General features: G+C 41.9%; 1 protein-coding gene across 1 annotated transcript in view; it reads right to left on the bottom strand.

The window, feature by feature from the left end:
* WIPF3 (WAS/WASL interacting protein family member 3) overlaps positions 1-17,579 on the bottom strand; it is a 37,605-nt gene extending 20,026 nt beyond the window's left edge. The window contains exon 1 of the mRNA XM_050938675.1: positions 17,423-17,579. Coding sequence (XP_050794632.1) covers positions 17,423-17,524 — 102 coding nt within the window. The 5' untranslated portion in view covers positions 17,525-17,579. The remainder of the gene's footprint in view (positions 1-17,422) is intronic.
* Between the last annotated feature and the right edge of the window lie 321 nt (positions 17,580-17,900).

Raw genomic sequence — 17,900 nt, 5'->3', positions numbered from 1 at the left:
GTTTCAAACAATTAGCAGTATACAATATCAATAAAGCACATATTAAATGGATTAAGAACTGACTGACAGAGCTCAAAAAAAGTAGTAGTCAATGAGGAATCATCATTGAATGGGGGAGTTTCTAGCAGGGTTCCACAGGGATTTGTATTAAGACTAATGCTATTCAACATTTTCATCAATGATCTGAAAGTAAACATAAAATCACTACTGACAAAATTTGCAGATGACACAAGAATTAGTAGAATGGAAAATAATAAAGATGACAGGGCAGTCATACAGAGCAATCTGGACTGCGTAATAAGCAGGGCCCTTCAAACAAAAAGTGTTTTAATACAGCCCAATGTTAAGTAATATACCTAGGAACAAGGAATCCAGGTCATCCCTGAAGAATGGGTGACTGTATCCTGGAAAGCAGTGCCTCTGAAAAGGATTTAGGGGTCATAGTGGACAAGCAATTCCACATGAGTGCCCAGTGCAACTCTGTGACAAAAAAAGGGCTAATGCAACCCTTGGATGTATAAACAGGGGCGTAGCAAGTCAAAGCAAGGAGATGACTGGTGAGAACGATACTGCATACAATTCAGATGTCCACAAACTAAAAAGGATACTGAAAAATTGGAAAGGGGGAGGGGGGAAAGAAAAAGAAAGCAACAACAAATAAAAGGTTTGAGGGCTGGAGAAGACGCTCTTACAATAAGGTACTTAAAGAGATCAACCTGTTTAAGCTTATCAAAAAGAAAACTGAGATATCACTTGATTACAGTGTATAAGTACTGTCACTGGGAGAAAATACCAGACACTAAAGGAGAAAAGTGGAGAAAAGCATAATAAGAACTGGGGCTGTCATGCAATTAAAAAAATTAATCACAATCATGCAATTAATTGCACTGTTAAATAATAATAGAATACCATTTATTTAAGTTTGTGGGTATTTTCTACATTTTCAAATACAACACAGAATACAAAGTGTACAATGCTCACTTTATATTTATTTCTGATTACAAATATTTGCACTGTAAAAACAAGAGAAATTGTATTTTTCAATTCCCTTAATAAGATGAAAGAAGTAGATCATGAGGCTGACCACAAATAAAGTTGGAAGATGCAATTTTGAGGGAGTTGAGAAGTCTAAATCTTCCCATGCTGACTCTTCCCGAAGGAAGATTTCCAAGGGCCCGTTCATGATGGAAGTCTGCTCTATGTGCCACCACAGCCATGTGAATCATCATCTCTCTCTCTCTCTGATTTACTGATTTATCTCACAGGGGTGTGGTCAGCATAAATACTTGAGAGGTGCTCAGCTTCTACAGTTATTTAAGAGTAAAAGGCATTTAGATGTTTAAAAGATTCTACCAATTATGGTAATATTAATTATTTTTAAAAAGGAAAATTGTGCTAGTATTTTTCAAACTTTAAGGGTGCCGTGTTGCCACCTCCGAGACACAAAAAAATCAGACAGTCCTCCTCCCTAGAGGGATCCCATCAACCTGACCCTCCTCTTCTCCTCTCAGGTGCCCCCACACCAGTAGCCTAACCCTGTCTCCTCCCCTCATGCAGGAAGTGGTGCAGGTAAGGAACCGGAGGCAGTTCAAGGTCTCACTGCCTCTTACCTTTTCCTGAACCTCATACCCATTCTCTCCCAGGAGCCTCAGTCCCTGTAGGAGCCCCTGCTACCCTCATCCCAGTCCCCGCTCCTGACCCTTCTCTGCTGGTGAGCCTCAGGTGCAGCCCTCTTCCCAATCCCCAGTGCTGAGAGGAGCTGCTGCAGTTTCAGCAAGTTGAGGGCGTGGCCTGCAGAGTGAGCCCCAGGTGCTGTGCCAGCATGCACCCTTCTTAGCCACGTGGCGTGCATGCCAGAAGTTACACACTGCATGGACGCTGCCGCACGTGTTTACTGCAGTTTAGAGAGAGAACATTAGTGCCATGAAAAAAAAAAGGGGGGCACATTTTCACCAGCAGCTGGTGAGACACTACAAAAAACAGTCCAGGCTGGTTAAAAACAGGCAGGTGGCAATCCTACCATGGTACCTAGAAAAAGAGGAATCTTTCTTGACTCAGGTGGGTATTCGGGTTGGGCTGGGTACTTTCATTCTGTTGATCTTGAAATACATTCTTGATCCAATTCTCATAGCAATTCAGGGTAGAGCTGTTCTTAATAAACAAGCAAACAGTCCAGCAAAAACATATCTGCAGTCATTTATACCACACAGTTCTTAGGCAGTCTGTGATAGAGAGCTGGGCAACAGCAGCTGGACCAGCACTCTGATCTCTGAATCACTAATTATATCACCTCAGAGTAAATCTGAGGAGCAAAGCTGTGCCTCACTGATAGATTGGGGATGGGCAGGAGAGCGCGATTAGGCTAATTAACCCACTAGCCCAGAAAGAAGAAAAGCCACAGGAAGGAAGTGCTCAGTGGAGGCGATGGGGGAGCCAGGAGAGATCTTTCAGGAGAAAGATACCATCTGTCTCTCTCCCCACCCCCTAGGCTAAGTGAGCTAAGGACTGTATGCTACTGTAAATATAGAGCTGCACAAGTCTGTCAAGGTGGTGGGAAAGAATATTGTAAATAAATTGCGCAAGGTGTTTGACCAAAAGGAGCTCTGATCGGTTTGTGGCTAGAACAGAGACAGAAGCAGGCTGACACACAGCTGTGGATGACAGAGTGGCACGAAGCACTCCGATACTTACACACTGCTGTAGTAGTCTTTGTACAAAATAGGCCTTGTGAGATATCATTTGAAAACTAATAACTCCCTGATCATTAATATTCTTGTGTGATGTATGCATACCATATGCATTAAGAGTTATGAACGTATCTCGCAGGCTTGGCCTTTAGGGCTTTTCTTGTTTTAAATTAACAAGATTTAAAGATGTCTGGAAAAAGGATTAGTTTAATGCACTTAGAATTCACAAACAGATATATGGAAAGAAAAATAAAGGAAAACAAATCTAATATGTAGATAACTTGTGTTCAAAATGTGCCCGTCCCCTCTCTTTCAGTAGACATTGTACAAATTGTACAAGTCAAAATGCAGATGGAAAGCACATTCAATGCACACTTTACTGACAAAATGATTTATTGGGTCTGTTAGTGTAATGCATACACAGCCGGTCATCGGTGGGCAGGATCGAACCTGGGACCTCTGGAGCTTAGTGCATGAACCTCTACTGCATGAGCTAAAAACATCATGACTGTTAGCTAAGGCTGTAGAGCAATGGTGCTCAAAGTTCTGTACTGGTGACCTCTTTCACATAGCAAGCCTCTGAGTGTGACAACCCCCCTTATAAATCAAAAACACTTTTTAATATATTTAACACCATTATAAATGCTGGAGGCAAAGCGGGGTTTGGGGTGAAGGCTGACAGCTCGTGACCCCCTGAGGGGTCCCGATCCCCATTTTGAGAACCCCTGCTGTAGAGCAAACTCATTCGTCTCTCTGTAAGTAGTCTTGATGACACTAGATAACACAGAGCACCACACCCAGAAGGCTTGTGGGTTATATACTTCCGCTAGCTGAGGAAGCGAATCCTCAGCTTCACAGACTTCCCAGCTGAAATCTCAGACAAGCCCCCACTTGTAACGTCAACAGATCCCAGTCGTCGGTGGGTAGGATCAAACCTGGGATCTCTGGAGCAAATACATGAGCCTCTACTTCATGAACTAAAAGCCTGATGGCACTTAGCTAAGGCTCTAGAGCAGACTCATTAATCCCTAAGTGGTCTCGGTGCCACTGGAGGGGACAGAGCACCACACCCAGGAGGTATGTGGGTTACCTTAGGATATCGGCACTATAACACTTTATTGTGCTGACCCAAACAGAACCTGCATCAGCATGGCCAGGCCAAGGTGCTTTCTCCTTCACCATGACCTTCCTCTGCAATGGTGAAGAGAGATAGGGACTACTATTAATTTTAACTTGCAGCTATGTCTAGAAACAGGATTTTCTAGCACTAACTGCGCTTGATGATAGGGACTTGCTTTCTGCAAGACCCACGTATTCCACATGAGACCCTTAAATGTCAATGGCCCCAGGTCTCACTGCCCCGCACCTTGTGTAGTCATTCAGACAGTGCACAGCAAGTGTAAAACACTACCAAATTAGAATGGTAGTATTTTGCACACTCTTTACATAATTGTAAATGACTACACAATTGGAAAGCAGTGGAGTGCAGGAGCTTAGCAGGAGTCCGAACTAGATAGAAGATTTACATGGATAACAAGAACATATAGCGTCACAATAATAAAAAACCCAAAACAACACATGTTTTGGAAGGCATATACATACTCCACCCCTCCCATCCTTGAGGTCACAAGTCAGCTTCTAACTAATGGGGATCAGGAAGAAATTTTGCTTATAAGTCGTTTAGTCCATCACTGCCTGTGGCAGGGTTGCATCTTCCCCTGAATTACCTGGTGTTGGCACGGCTGATCACTGCTTCAATAGGGCAATTCCTGTAGGAATCAGGCACAATGTATTTCATAAGCTGGTTTTTAAAAACATCTGTCAATTTCATATAAAGTTGGGAATGGGATGCCTGGACAGTCAACAAATAATAAAATTCTATTTTTTGTTATCAAAAGGCAATAGACTATTTAAGGTATTGGGGTTTTTGGGAGAGGAGTGGGGTGCAAGGGTAGCTGGAGATCAAGAATCTGAAAGTGTACCCAGCGTTTGTGCTACATAAAGCATCTTTAGTACAGCGGGTGATACACCTCTACCTCGATATAATGCTGTCCTCGGGAGCCAAAAAATCTTACCACGTTATAGGTGAAACCGTGTTATATCAAACTTGCTTTGATCCACCAGGGCGCGCAGCCCCCCCCCACCCCATCCGGAGTGCTGCTTTACCGCGTTATATCCAAATCCATGTTATATCAGGTCGCATTGTATCAGGCTAGAGGTGTACAAGTAGAGCTGGGCAATAAATGACTTTCCCATTCCATAAATATTTTTAAGATTTTGGAAGTGTTTCCTGTTCTGCATCAGGATGAAACTGAGACCTTTCAATGTTTTTTTGTCGGGAAGGGAGAGGAAGAGAGAACAAGACACACGTACATTGTCCACAAGATTCAGAGCAAGGACCTCAATCCAGGTCTTGCACATCCCAGGTGAATGCCCTAACCACTAGGCTATTGGCTGTTCTGGGGCGTGGCGCTCTCTCACCCAGAAATTCCATCCTGGACCTAAGAAATCTTGCAATGAATCTTTCGTCGAAACTGACCTTTCCGAGCAAACAATTTTGACAAATTAGCATTTTCTGACAGAAAAACACTTTAGTTGAAAAATTCCTAACCAGCTCCAATCATAAACATGCACAAGTCCAGTGTGAAGCCCAGAGTACCTCAAACTTGATTACTAGATTATAATTACCCTTGAGTGGAATTTACCACTCAATTTGTTGCAGCAGTCTGCCCAGCAGGCAACAATAATTATTTATGGGTTTTTTTTAATACAGAGTTACAGTTAGAGCCATGCTACAAAGTGTGATTACAATAAGAAAAGTCCTTTTAAAAGCCCTATTTCTAGTGGGCATAAAATAGACTAGGAACAGAGAGAAAAACAGTAAGTCATTTTTATTGCATTCGTTTCAAATATGCAACACATTTGCTTTAACTCTTTGCTAGGTTATAAAAGAATCTCAAGAGAAAATGAACTTCAAACAAATATAAATAGCTCAGCTATGCTTAGTAGAAAGCTATTTTAGGACTCTGTTTAGTAATAGGAAGGTTGGTGTATGTGATTTTGGGGTTTACTATTCACATTAATACCCTGACCTCTCAAGACCCAGTCAACTGCATGAAGCCACACTGGCTTCAGTTGGGCTCCATCTGCACAGTCAATTGCAGGATCAGGGCTGTTTATTGTACTGCTATTCTGCAGCACGGGCCGAAAGTAATTAATTCTTGACATTCAGTTTACTTTAATAAACACAGCAATCTCTGTGTAAACAGAGTCCTCTAGAAAGTTAAGCTTCAAGCCCTACCCATGTGAGGAATTGCTACCATGCAAACTTTCTTTCAAATGGAGCACAAGTGAAGACACAAGCCAAATAGCTTTATGGTAGGCTATTATCCTCAAAGAACGACACAGCCAGTTTCATGCCATCTCTGCTCAGCTCAATAATTAACAACTACGGCCTCACTATTAATCATGCAGAAAACTCTAATCTGATTCTACCCAATTTTAAAGGTCATGCAATGTATATACTTAGGTAGGTAGTGCCTACCGTAGACTTATTCCTCAAATTCTCATCACTGTACTAATGGGCGGCGGGTATAATAAGCCAGAGGAGGCTCTGCTGCGGCCACCGGATCCCCCCGTTCCAGGGTTTGGTGGCAAAGTTTTTGTTTGATTATGCCCCATGCACATTCTGGGGTGGCTGTGGAGGCACATACCACCTCCTCAGCCACCCCGGAATATGCCAAGGTGGGGGGAGGGAGCCAGCCCGGGGCACCTCCAGATGAGGCAGGGAGTGCTCAGGGCTTTGGCCAGCCCAGGGCTCCTGCGGCCTGGGGTGGGGGCACTCTGGGAGAGGGGCTTGTGACTCCAGCCACGGGCTGGTGGTGGTGGTCTCGGGGCTTCGGCCATGGGTCAGGTGCAGGCGGAAGGGGTGGAGCTGGGAGCTAGCCCCCCCCAAAGGGGGGCTCCACCCGCTGCCCGTGGCTGTACTTTCCCTTGGACAGAAGATCCTGTCTGTTTTCTGGATCAGAAAGAAGGCCCTGAGTCAGTTTGTATAGCAAAAACCCTTTCTTTGTTGGTCTCCAGAAACCCCAGGTTAAAGCAGTATATGCTAGCTTCCCCAAGGGTGGTACCTCTCCTTACAACTTGAGTGATTCTCCTTAGCCACCACTCAGTGCTCTTAGTTCCAGGCAGAGCTGTGGCAACCCTCCCCCCCGAGTTGCACACAATCCTTGGCACACAGCAATACATAAAGTTAACACAATATGGTCCCAAAGATACCGCATGTGGTTGCAATATCCCGTCACAATAGCTATGGTGGGAAACTGAAAGGAAAAAAGTAGCATAGACAAGGCTTTAACTGTCTGCAGCTGGACCCCAGCACTTATTTCCATCATCACTCCTATTGCCGCTGCCACCACCAGCACACACCAATCCAGTTAGTGAAATCCTCCTTCTATAACACGGATGCTGCACAGTCAGACAACATGAAATATTGTACATCTTATATCAGATCTGGATCAGCTCTGCAACAAGCAAAATGTTGGGCAGATTGAGGGATTATGTCCAAAATTTTCAAATGTGAGCGTTTAAATGTAAGCATCTAAATCAGTGGTTCTCAAACTGTGGGTTGGGACCCCAAATGGGGTCACCAGGGCTGGCGTTAGACTTGCTGAGGCCCAGGGCTGAAGCTTGAACACCACTGTCTGGGGCCCAAGCCTAAGGGCTTCAGCCCTGGGTTGAGGGCTCGGACTTTAGTCCCCCCACTGGGATGGTGGGGCTCAGGCTTTGGTTCCCCCCTCCTGGGGTCATGTAGTAATTTTTGTTGTCAGAAGTGGTCCCAGTGCAGTGAAGTTTGAGAACCCCTGATCTAAATCCACGTTTAGTTAACTGAACAGAAGTGATATGGATTTTTCAGAAGTGCTGAGCTGCTTTTATTTACTATAGGTGCCTAACTTTCTGGCATCCAAGTTTGACGAGGCTGGAGTTCTCTTTCTGCAGAGCAGGCTTTCAAACCATTTCAGACACACAAATCACACAGGACACCAAGGTGGGTGGCAATGTGAACTCTACAGTACAGTCAATCTCAAGTCCTCCAAAACCATGAGTCAGCCCGCCCCCCACCCCAAAAAAACCACAAGATTGTATTAAAAATCTCATGATTTTTAAAAATAATAAATATTAAGGATCTGCCTTTTGGTTTCACATTATCAAGCTTTTCTCCACACCTATGAGAGCTAGCATTCCCCCCCCTTCCATCTCCCCCACAAGAAAGATGAGATTCTCATGTAATGACATAATTCCAGAAGCTGAGACTTTAAGAAAAATGCCAACTACCACAAGACTCACAATTAAGTCATGAGAGTTAGCAACACTGACTCTGTATTTGCACAGCACCTAGGGGTCCTGGTCCATAATGAGGGCTCCTCTGTACTACAGTAATACAAGTAAATAATAACAGTATCTCTGACCTCCTACAGGCATCATAATTTAATCTAGGCCTGCTCTAAAGAAACTATACGATTCACTTTGTCTGGCTACCTACACAAACACATTTCTAAGGTTTTAAATGACCTTTTGTATCCATGAAAAACTCTAATCAGTTTAAGGCTAGGAAAAACTGAAATTTTTTTCAGTTTCTTGTAACATCACATTCCAGCAATGTACAGAAGTTTAATTCAAGGCACGTATGGGATTTTTTTTAACTGAAAGGTTGTAAGAATAGTACCAATTGATTGGCTGAAATCTATTGCAAATTCCACAGGTCACAATTTGCACCTGCAGTATGTGCATGTATCGCAGATGGCCTAGTGGTATTTCAGTGAGTTACACTCAGCAAAGTTATGCACAAGTCATATGGATGAAAAACTTACACCATTCTAGTTTGGAATGCTTTCTACTAAAGTCAGATGTTAAACATGATGGAGGATATTATAAAAGCAACCTTGCATAGAACACAACTGCTTAAAGGAAGTATGCTTCCTATCAACAAAGTCAGCATGATCCTAGTTAACATATCATTCTATAATATTATCACCTATAAATATATGCAGTACATGTCCCTGTACCAGTCCAGACAGAAATAAATTGAGCAATGTCATCTTGGCATGGTTTTATCTTTGTATTCATATTGCCCCGCTTAAGCTATGACTACAGAAGGTTATAGATAAAGATTACAGTTTCATGCAGCTTGAGCACCACTCCTTTGCAAGCCAGCCTCTTCCACTATTAAAAAAAAAAATCAAATAATTAGGTATCCACAAATATCCCAATTATTTGAGCAGTTACAGTCTGTATGGTGATAACACTGTCTACAAGGAGATCCTCTCCGGCTATACTAGTATCAGACAGTGCTACATACTCAAGAGCAAGTTTTCTTCATTACTCAAGGCAAGGCAAATTGAAATCCACACACGAACAGCCAGGGGAAAAAAGCAAGATAACCCCTTTCACTATTTTTAAGATACTCCATATGAAGCTAAAAATATTGAGATTATACTGAGACCAATTTATCCTTTTTTTTTTTTTAAATTAAACTTCTCATCACCACTTTTACAGAGAGTGGGTCCAGGAAGAGAATGGGCCAAACTCCAAATTCAGACTCTAATCTGAGTGGTAATATGCAGGGATACCATAAAAAGACAGGGCTGTGAGTGCAGTATTGCTAACTCCAAACTTTCAAAAAATCATGAATCAGACCTCAAAATCATGAGATTAAAAAAAATATATTTGAAAGCTCTTTTTGCTTGCCTTCTGAACTTTTAGAGGAAACTTGGTTTGTGTTTTCAAGCTCTCTGCTACAACAACAAGGGCTAGAAGTTTCCCTTTAAGTGAAAGCTGAGATTCTCATGTCATCAATTGTCCCCAGGCGCAGCTTTAAGAAAACCACCAAATATCACAAGATTCTTGATAAAGTAACAGAATTTGGCAACACTGGCACTGGTGAGTGGTCCAAACAGGAAAATAAAAAGTGTTTTTCTTTAGTCCGTTGGTGACTGTGATTCAAGAAATCCTGCCTCTAGAGCTAATAAAGAAAGCAATTGAAAACCCAACAGGAATGCTTAGGTCCTCATGCCAAATGGTCCAGGCCTTCCAGCAATCCAGCCTGCCTCTCTGTAGCTATTAAAGTCAAACAAATTCAAGCTGTATTTAATATAGGAAACCTATTTTTACATATACCCAAATACTGCAGTATTTGGGAAATCTTATGATTCGGGAGTCTGTTTAAAGGCTTAATAAAAATATGGAGCAAAATAGATACTTGGAGGGTAAAAACTGACTGGTAGTTCAAGGTCTACAGACTAGGAAGTTAAAGGCTGCAATAGAATCAGGACGGCCTACTGATAACACGCTGCACTGCCTTGTGAGAGATCCAGATTTGACTTGCACCCCTAGTTCCTTATCCCACTATTCTGCGGGATTTGCATTCACCTCAAAATTGGATAGAAAGTGACTGCACAGTGCATGACTTCATAAAGAACCTCTGCATTCAGATGAGCAGCAACATTTACTGCCTCCAAAATCACCCCAAACTGGAATGAGTCTCATTTTTTCTCCTTATTTTCTTTATATCTGAGAATCTTACTGCAGACAATTCTAGCTGCTACAGAATTAAAAAAAAAATACAACCACTTGAAAAGAGATTTCTAACCAAAGCTGTCATTAGATCACTCCTTCTAGAAGTTAGGAGAGAGACAGAAGTCAAAGTCTATTTGAAACACAGCCAAGATCTGACATAGCTCAAAAGTATTGTGACCTTTCACCGCTACATCTGGGAGAACCTCTTAACTGAACTAATCAAAAAACACTAAGAAATATTCAGAAGTTACATGAATCATGTACCTGACTTAAAAGTATTCAAAGATATATCCAAAATGCATGCGCAGTAAATTCCCATGCTATTCAACCAAGTTGTTCTACATGTATTATTTCCATTTCTGAACATTAGCAGTACAAAAATGTCATAACGGCAAAACAACACCCACACAACTTCAGAGATAACACTGTAGTTTTCCAATTTTCTTAAGCAGGCTTACAAGGTTTTCTCTGACAAAACATAGCAACTGCATGAAAGAGAAGAAGGAAAAAGTCCCTCACTGCAGAGATCATCTGATGTTTTCCCTAACGTTGGACATTCTATCTCTGTGTAAATTATGCATTTATCACACTATTACATAGAGAGGAATTGTTCCTCTGAGGTTTTTAATGCAAGAGTAGAAAGTTAGGTACAATAGCCAACTGAAGAAACCAGTAGATTGCCATATGTTTAGCAGCTATTGTAATTTTCCCTTAATTCTATTTAATTAATAAGAATTCAGGAACAGTTATAATTAATCCATGTGATAATTTACATTTTGCATTATTTCAGGCTTTACACTGTACTAACTAAATGCTTTTCTGAAGCAGAACACTTTTCATCTTCGGTTTCAACATAACAATGGGCCAAATACTCCTGGTGTAATTCTACTGGTTTTAATTATTTGAGCCATTGTGTCTTTTTGGTTCATTTCTGCCCTGACGCTTCATTATAAAGAACAAAATAATTCTGAAGAGAGGCAGAAATATTTTCTTTAACTTCAGAAATGTCTGAATCATTAAACAAACATCTACTGTGAGAGTCTAGTACATACAAAACACTTCCTAAAATATCAACATTTTAGTAGATGTTGATTGAATATATCAGAAATGCATGCTTGTAGACACATGCAGCAGATCAGTAAACTGATTACTGCACTTTAAAACAAATAGCAGGTTATCAAAACAAAACATCTATTCTCATTCTTCACTTGCGAGCTTCAGCAATGACATCTTTGTAATCCTTCTAGTTCCAGAACAGTGCCTGTTTTTAACATTATCATGGGCTGTTATATGAACCCGTTTCCTTACCAAATTAAAAAAAACAACCCATACACTTCAAAAGAAAAAGAGCCGAGGAAAACAGAAAGATTAGAAAGTTTAAGTGAAACAAACTCCTTCAGTTTTATCGGACTATGAGGAAAAACTCCTCAATTGCCCCCTTTCCATCAGGAGGACCCATATTTAAGACTCTATAAGCCACTGCCTGAACCTATGCCCCATCATTTTTTTTTCCACAACTCTCCCTCCATTTTATCTATGACCCCTGAAGGAAGGCACATAAAGTGATGCTCAGTTACTCCCATTAGTTATATTTACATTTTGTATCAGCCACCTACGGTGCCACATAAATATCTAACAAGTAGCACCTACACCTGTTGCTGTATGTATACTCTCACATTCCCGCTCGAAAATTCATTTGAAAGCCTTGTTTTATTACATGCTCAAGCAGCCAGGAGTTTTTCAGCTGTTGGGCACAGGTGGTTCCTAACATGCCTTGAATTCCATCTTTGTATCATTTCAACATATTTTGTGACTGCTTGTATGACAGAATTACAAGGAAATGGAAAAAAAACATATCAGCTCTGAAATAAGTAGAACACTGTTCTATAATTAAAGCATCCATATCAGAATAACTCCAAGCTCAAGAGATTTAAAAACCAGTATAAATCAAACTAAATTTCTTCTGACTCAAGGAAGGCAGTAAAATTGCAAAGGACTCAAAAACAAAAAGCAGTTTGGGGTTTGGAGAAAGGAAAAGATGCAAAATCATTGAGGATTGTGGCTTAATAAGGGATCCAGGCTTAGATGAGATCTTGATATCATATGCAGGCAAGTAGGTAATGTAATAACTATTTCACTTACCCCAGGGAGTGGAAGTTGTTAACATCTCAAGTGGCCAGAGTAACCCTATATACTAAGTATTGGTGACATTTAATAAAATTGGTGCAGTGTGATCTTGATCCATGATTATTCTAACCACGTTGCATATGCAAGTACTTCTTGACCATGTCACACAAATAAGAACATAATAAGGCAGGCGTGGCACAAGGGTCAAAAAAGCCTGACAGATATGAACTGAAGGGCCACAACTCAATCCATCAATGGCAAAGCCAAAGGGAGACAGAAAAAAAGAAGAAAGGAGACTGCTGGGAAGTAAAAGCAGCAAAGAGTCCTGTGGCACCTTATAGACTAACAGACGTTTTGGAGCATGAGCTTTCGTGGGTGAATACCCACTTCATCGGACGCATGTAGTGGAAATTTCCAGGGGCAGGTATATATATATGCAAGCAAGAAGCAGGCTACAGATATAACTGAACCCAACAACCCTGCTCTGTTTCAGCTGTTTTCCTTACATTTTTTTCTTAAAACTTAGTTCCATCTCAGTTGTCCTCTCTGTTCTTACTCTCTTTCCTTGTGTTCAATCTCTTTTTGTCCCCACTCCTCTTACATCAACACTCTCCTATTCTACCAGTCTCAACTCTTTGCCCCCTTAATTCTTCAGCCTCCTTCTTTTCCCTTTGTTAGATTTCACCTGGCCTGAATCAGCTACTTCATTCTGTCACAATGAAAAAAACAAAGTGGGAAGTAATTGCCTAGTTCTCCTTTAACAAATGTCATCTGATCTCTGTAAGTGCAAGAACTCACCTCTGCAGGTTCACCTGAATTAACTAGCAGCAAAGCCAGATGCCAGATCACACCTGCATAACAACATTTCACAAGTGTTATGTGATCACCAAATAAAAGCTGCTCTATCTTCTAGATAAAATACTAAGATAAACAGGGCTGGTGCAAGGATGTTTCGCGCCCTAGGCGAAACTTCCACCTTGAGCCCCACCCCGCCCGCCCTGAGGCGCCCCCCCCATGGCAGCTACCCCCCTCCGCCCTGAGGCACCCCCCAGCCCCAGCTCACTCCTGCTATGAGCACGAGCACCCCGAGCACGCCGTCGCTGCTTCACTTCTCCCACCTCCCAGGCTTGCGGCGCCAATCAGCTTAGGTGCCGCAAGCCTGGGAGGCAGGAGAAGTGAAGCAGTGACGGCATGCTCGAGAAGGAGACGGGGAAGGGGTGAGCTGGGGCGGGGAGTTTGCCTGCGTGCAGCCCCCCCTTTACTTTCTGTAGGCGGCCCTCCCCACACTCCCCTGCCCCAGCTCCCTCCGCCTAAATGCCGGCGGCGACTGGGGCGGCCGAAGATCTGGCCGCCGTGGTCACTGCCAAAGAAAACGACGCCCCCCAAATCCCAGCACCCTATGGTTGCACCGGCCCTGAAGATTAGCTTCCACAGAAGATACGAGATCTTTTAGGATATTTTTTTTCATAAAATATCCATCATATTGGTTTTCCCCTTATTCTGAAGGCCAACCTGACAAGCTCCCTTTAGTGACAGCAAAGATGAAAACTGCAGAGGTCCACATACAAGTATCCGGAACTCTTAAAAATAATATAATTTCATATCCCATATAATTGCATGCTTGAAAATGCAGGGTATTTAAATACTAAATGCAGCCCCTGTGGCTTGTCTACACACAGAAATTGCACCAGTTTAACTTAAATCAGTTTAATTACATTGATGCAACACTTGTGTGTGGAGACTCTTGTACCAGTTTAAACCGGGCTTATGTCTGTCCACATACAAAACTTGTGCTGGTTTAACTAAATCGGTATAAAAATTACCCCTCTACTTATGTGTGTGTGTAGACTCAACTATGTGCATTGACTAGGCAAAGTTTGTTTGTTTCTTTTGTACTTTTATATTACTGCCTATCATTTTTATATTTCCATTCTCCAACAGTACATTCAGCAGCTGTAGCAACAGCTGGGCAGTTTTAGCAGCTGTAAGATTCAGATGCCAAATTCTAGACAATATCTTCCTAGCAAAAGAATCTAGGGTCTGTAGCTACTTGTTATGGATTCCCCAATTAACACCTTTAGCCAGATCCATAGTTGCAACAGAGCTTTGACCTATGTCAGCATTTTACGTCTGTAGAACTAACTGGACACTGAGGGCCTCTTAGAGATGGTCTTCCCTCTGATTCAACTTTAGCAGAGAAGATTCCTTTCACTGTTATACGAGAATAACATTTGGCAGAATTGTCTTACTAATTCTTTATGCAGGATCCATTTTCTCCCTTTAAATTATGCACTTGTGCTGGAAGATTTTCCAAATTCCAGCTAACAGGGTAATGTACTGAGTATGCTTTATAAATTAGAAGTACATTTTGTAATTCATTAAAATGAAATGATGGGAAGATGTCAGCATTCTCTGGCAATAGAGGGAGAGAAAATTCAGGGTAAAACGTAACCCCTTGGGAGGCAGAGTATGAACTGACTGAAGCCAACTGCTGCATATTCTAAAAGCTCTTTATGTCTGGGATATTTCCATTTTTCCCAACAGATATAGTGCCATGTGTGACAAGTAGCAACACATTTAGTTGGGACTCTCTTACACACAGTCTTCAAGAGGGATTTGCAACTACCACGGGAAGTCTAGATTGGTGACCTCGTAACTGAAGTGCTTGACATTGTGGGCCAGATTCTAAAGTGTGATGTGGCCACTTTCCACTATGCCACCAGTGTAAACTGGCCCTAAAACCAGTCAGAGGATCATCCCAGTGCAGGAATGAATTTACATGGAACTGATCTAGAGGCTCTTATCCCACAACCCCTTCCTGTTGATGGTATACCAGGCACAAGTGGCATGGCCAGGACACCCCTTTGTTGTGCTGGTCTTTTACTGGGTTCTCAGCCACTAGGGCCATTTATAGCTGGTGTAAGGTAGAATAGCCTGATGACAGCACTAACTCTGTGCTGGGAAACTGGCCCTGCACAGGCTGTAACAGGATCCGGGAGTGCAATGTTGAGCTTTAAGCCACTTTTGCACACATATGCACACTTCCTACACTTGGGACTCCTACACTTGGGTCACAGTTGAAGATCTGTCCCTTTGTATATCATGGCCAAAATTTTCAAACTGGATGCCTAAAGTTAGGTGACTAAATACAGGTGGCTAATGTTAAGAGAAGGGCAGCTTCTATAGACTTCCATAGCAGTTGCAGGAGTTAAGCTTCTCTGAAAATCAGACCACTTACTTAGGTCTAACTGGATTTGTGAGACAAACATCAGGAACTCAGATGTGAAAACTCCAGTCAATATGCCTGAAGATCAAAATTAAACCAGAGAAACCAGAATTCCTCCACCTGTATGTTTTCAACCCAAGCACTTCCTTGCAGTTCACAACCTTGCACTTTTTTGATAGTTTTGCGGGATGGTTCAGTTTGTGAACTCCTTAAAACTTAGAATGGCAAATAAAGAAGGTGCAAGGTAATTTTTCCCTAGGAGAGGACAAAGTTGGAACATAATCAAATAAAACTGATAGACTCCTTCACAAAATGGGCATGGATGTCAGAGCAGGAAAGAGAAGTTCAAGGGTCTGAAGTACATATTTATATCAGCACCAGAAGGCACAAAAGAAATCAAGCTCTATTTTTTAAAAAGAGTTGGGCACTTATTTCTACAGAGAAAGAAAACTAATGCATGCTGCAAGGAGTATAGCCGTGGCAGAGAAAGTGTACAAGGAAATGAGAGATGCTTGGCCTTGAATATGGCTATTCATTATTTTCTCTACAGCTATAACTTTAAGGCTGAAACACTCCATAAACAAGTGATTGCAACACACGGAAAAGGGCCTGAAGAAGCATCCCCAAGGATCAGCATAACAAAAGTACAATAAGAACCTGGAATTCCAGCCAGGGCATCAGCCGCTTACTGCAAGGGCATATGCACTGGTTGGTGACATGCAACCAGGTGATCTATTACATACAATAGCTGTACCTGTGAACATGATAAAAGCATCACGTGGTGTATCCCCAGGAAGGAAAACATCTAAGGATAAAACACTACAATCCTTAATACAAACTATTAGAAATGAAAGAAGAAATCAACACTTCCCAAGTGCACATTTTAAAACTAAAATCAAGCTGTCTGTGTTTTGGGGAGTACTTATGAGTGCTAAATTTGTGTGTGTATACACACGCACACACACCTGGCCTAAGTTTTTGTTCCAAACACCTGATCCAAAATACATTGCAGGTATAGAGAATAAGATGGAGAATATCTTATTGCCCTTATATAAATCCATGGTACGCCCACATCTTGAATACTGCGTACAGATGTGGTCTCCTCATCTCAAAAAAGATTTACTGGCATTAGAAAAAGTTCAGAAAAGGGCAACTAAAATGATTAGGGGTTTGGAATGGGTTCCATATGAGGAGACATTAAAGAGGCTGGGACTTTTCAGCTTGGAAAAAAGGAGACTAAGGGGGGATACAATAGAGGTATATAAAATCATGAGTGTTTGGAGACAGTGAATAAGGAAAAGTTATTTACTTGTTCCCATAATATAAGAACTAGGGGCCACCAAATGAAATTAATGGGCAGCAGGTTTTAAACAAATAAAAGGAAGTTCTTCCTTCACACAGCGCAGTGTCAACCTGTGGGACTCCTTGCCTGAAGAGGTTGTGAAGGCTAGGACTATAACAGGGTTTAAAAGAGAAATAGATAAATTCCTGGAGGTTAAATCCATTAATGGTTATTAGCCAGGATGGATAAAAAATGGTGTCCCTAGCCTCTGTTTCTCAGAGGGTGGAGATGGATGGCAGGAGAGAGATAACTTGATTATTACTGTTAGGTTCACTCCCTCTGGGGAACCTGGCATTGGCACTGTCAGTAGACAGGATACTGAGCTGGAGGACCTTTGGTCTGACCCACTATGGCCGTTCTTATGTTCTTTGCCCCTGCTATTATCACAATAATCTGAAATAAATCTGAAAATAATCTGAAGACATTTACCTTGCTACACTAATCAAAATGAAAAGCAGATCTTACCAGAGGTAATGAAGATAGCAACGGTGGAGGTGCTGGGGGTGGTCCTCCAGAAGCTGGGAGAGGTGGTGGTGGAGGGGGAGGAGGCGGTGGCGGCACAGGCATTTGTCAAGTATCTAGTTTCACTCTGTTATGAAAGATTCCAGCTGAATTCTAAATCCTGAGGGGGGAAAAAATGTCCTTACATACCGCAAACAGAAGAACAGTCCCAGCCAAACTGCTAGCTCTCAGCAGACTGAAGACTTTTGTACTATACAGCCTCTAGTACTACAGTATGAACAGCCCTCATTACAGATATCTGAAGATAACATTCATCTAAAGAGCCAGTTCACATAGCTGGATAGCTTCCATGAATTCTAAATGTACAGATGCCAACCTGTCCAACTTCAGCTATTAGATTAATCCAGCTCATAACCTGGAATGCAATTATGCTAAAAAGAACAAACTACAATAAGTCAAATCTTGAAGCCCTTATTCAGAT

This window comes from Gopherus flavomarginatus, chromosome 2 (genome assembly GCF_025201925.1).
Source record: "Gopherus flavomarginatus isolate rGopFla2 chromosome 2, rGopFla2.mat.asm, whole genome shotgun sequence".
In the NCBI taxonomy this organism is placed as follows: Eukaryota; Metazoa; Chordata; order Testudines; family Testudinidae; genus Gopherus; species Gopherus flavomarginatus.
Note: the sequence above shows the minus strand (reverse complement) of the source record. Positions and strands in the feature narration are given on the sequence as shown.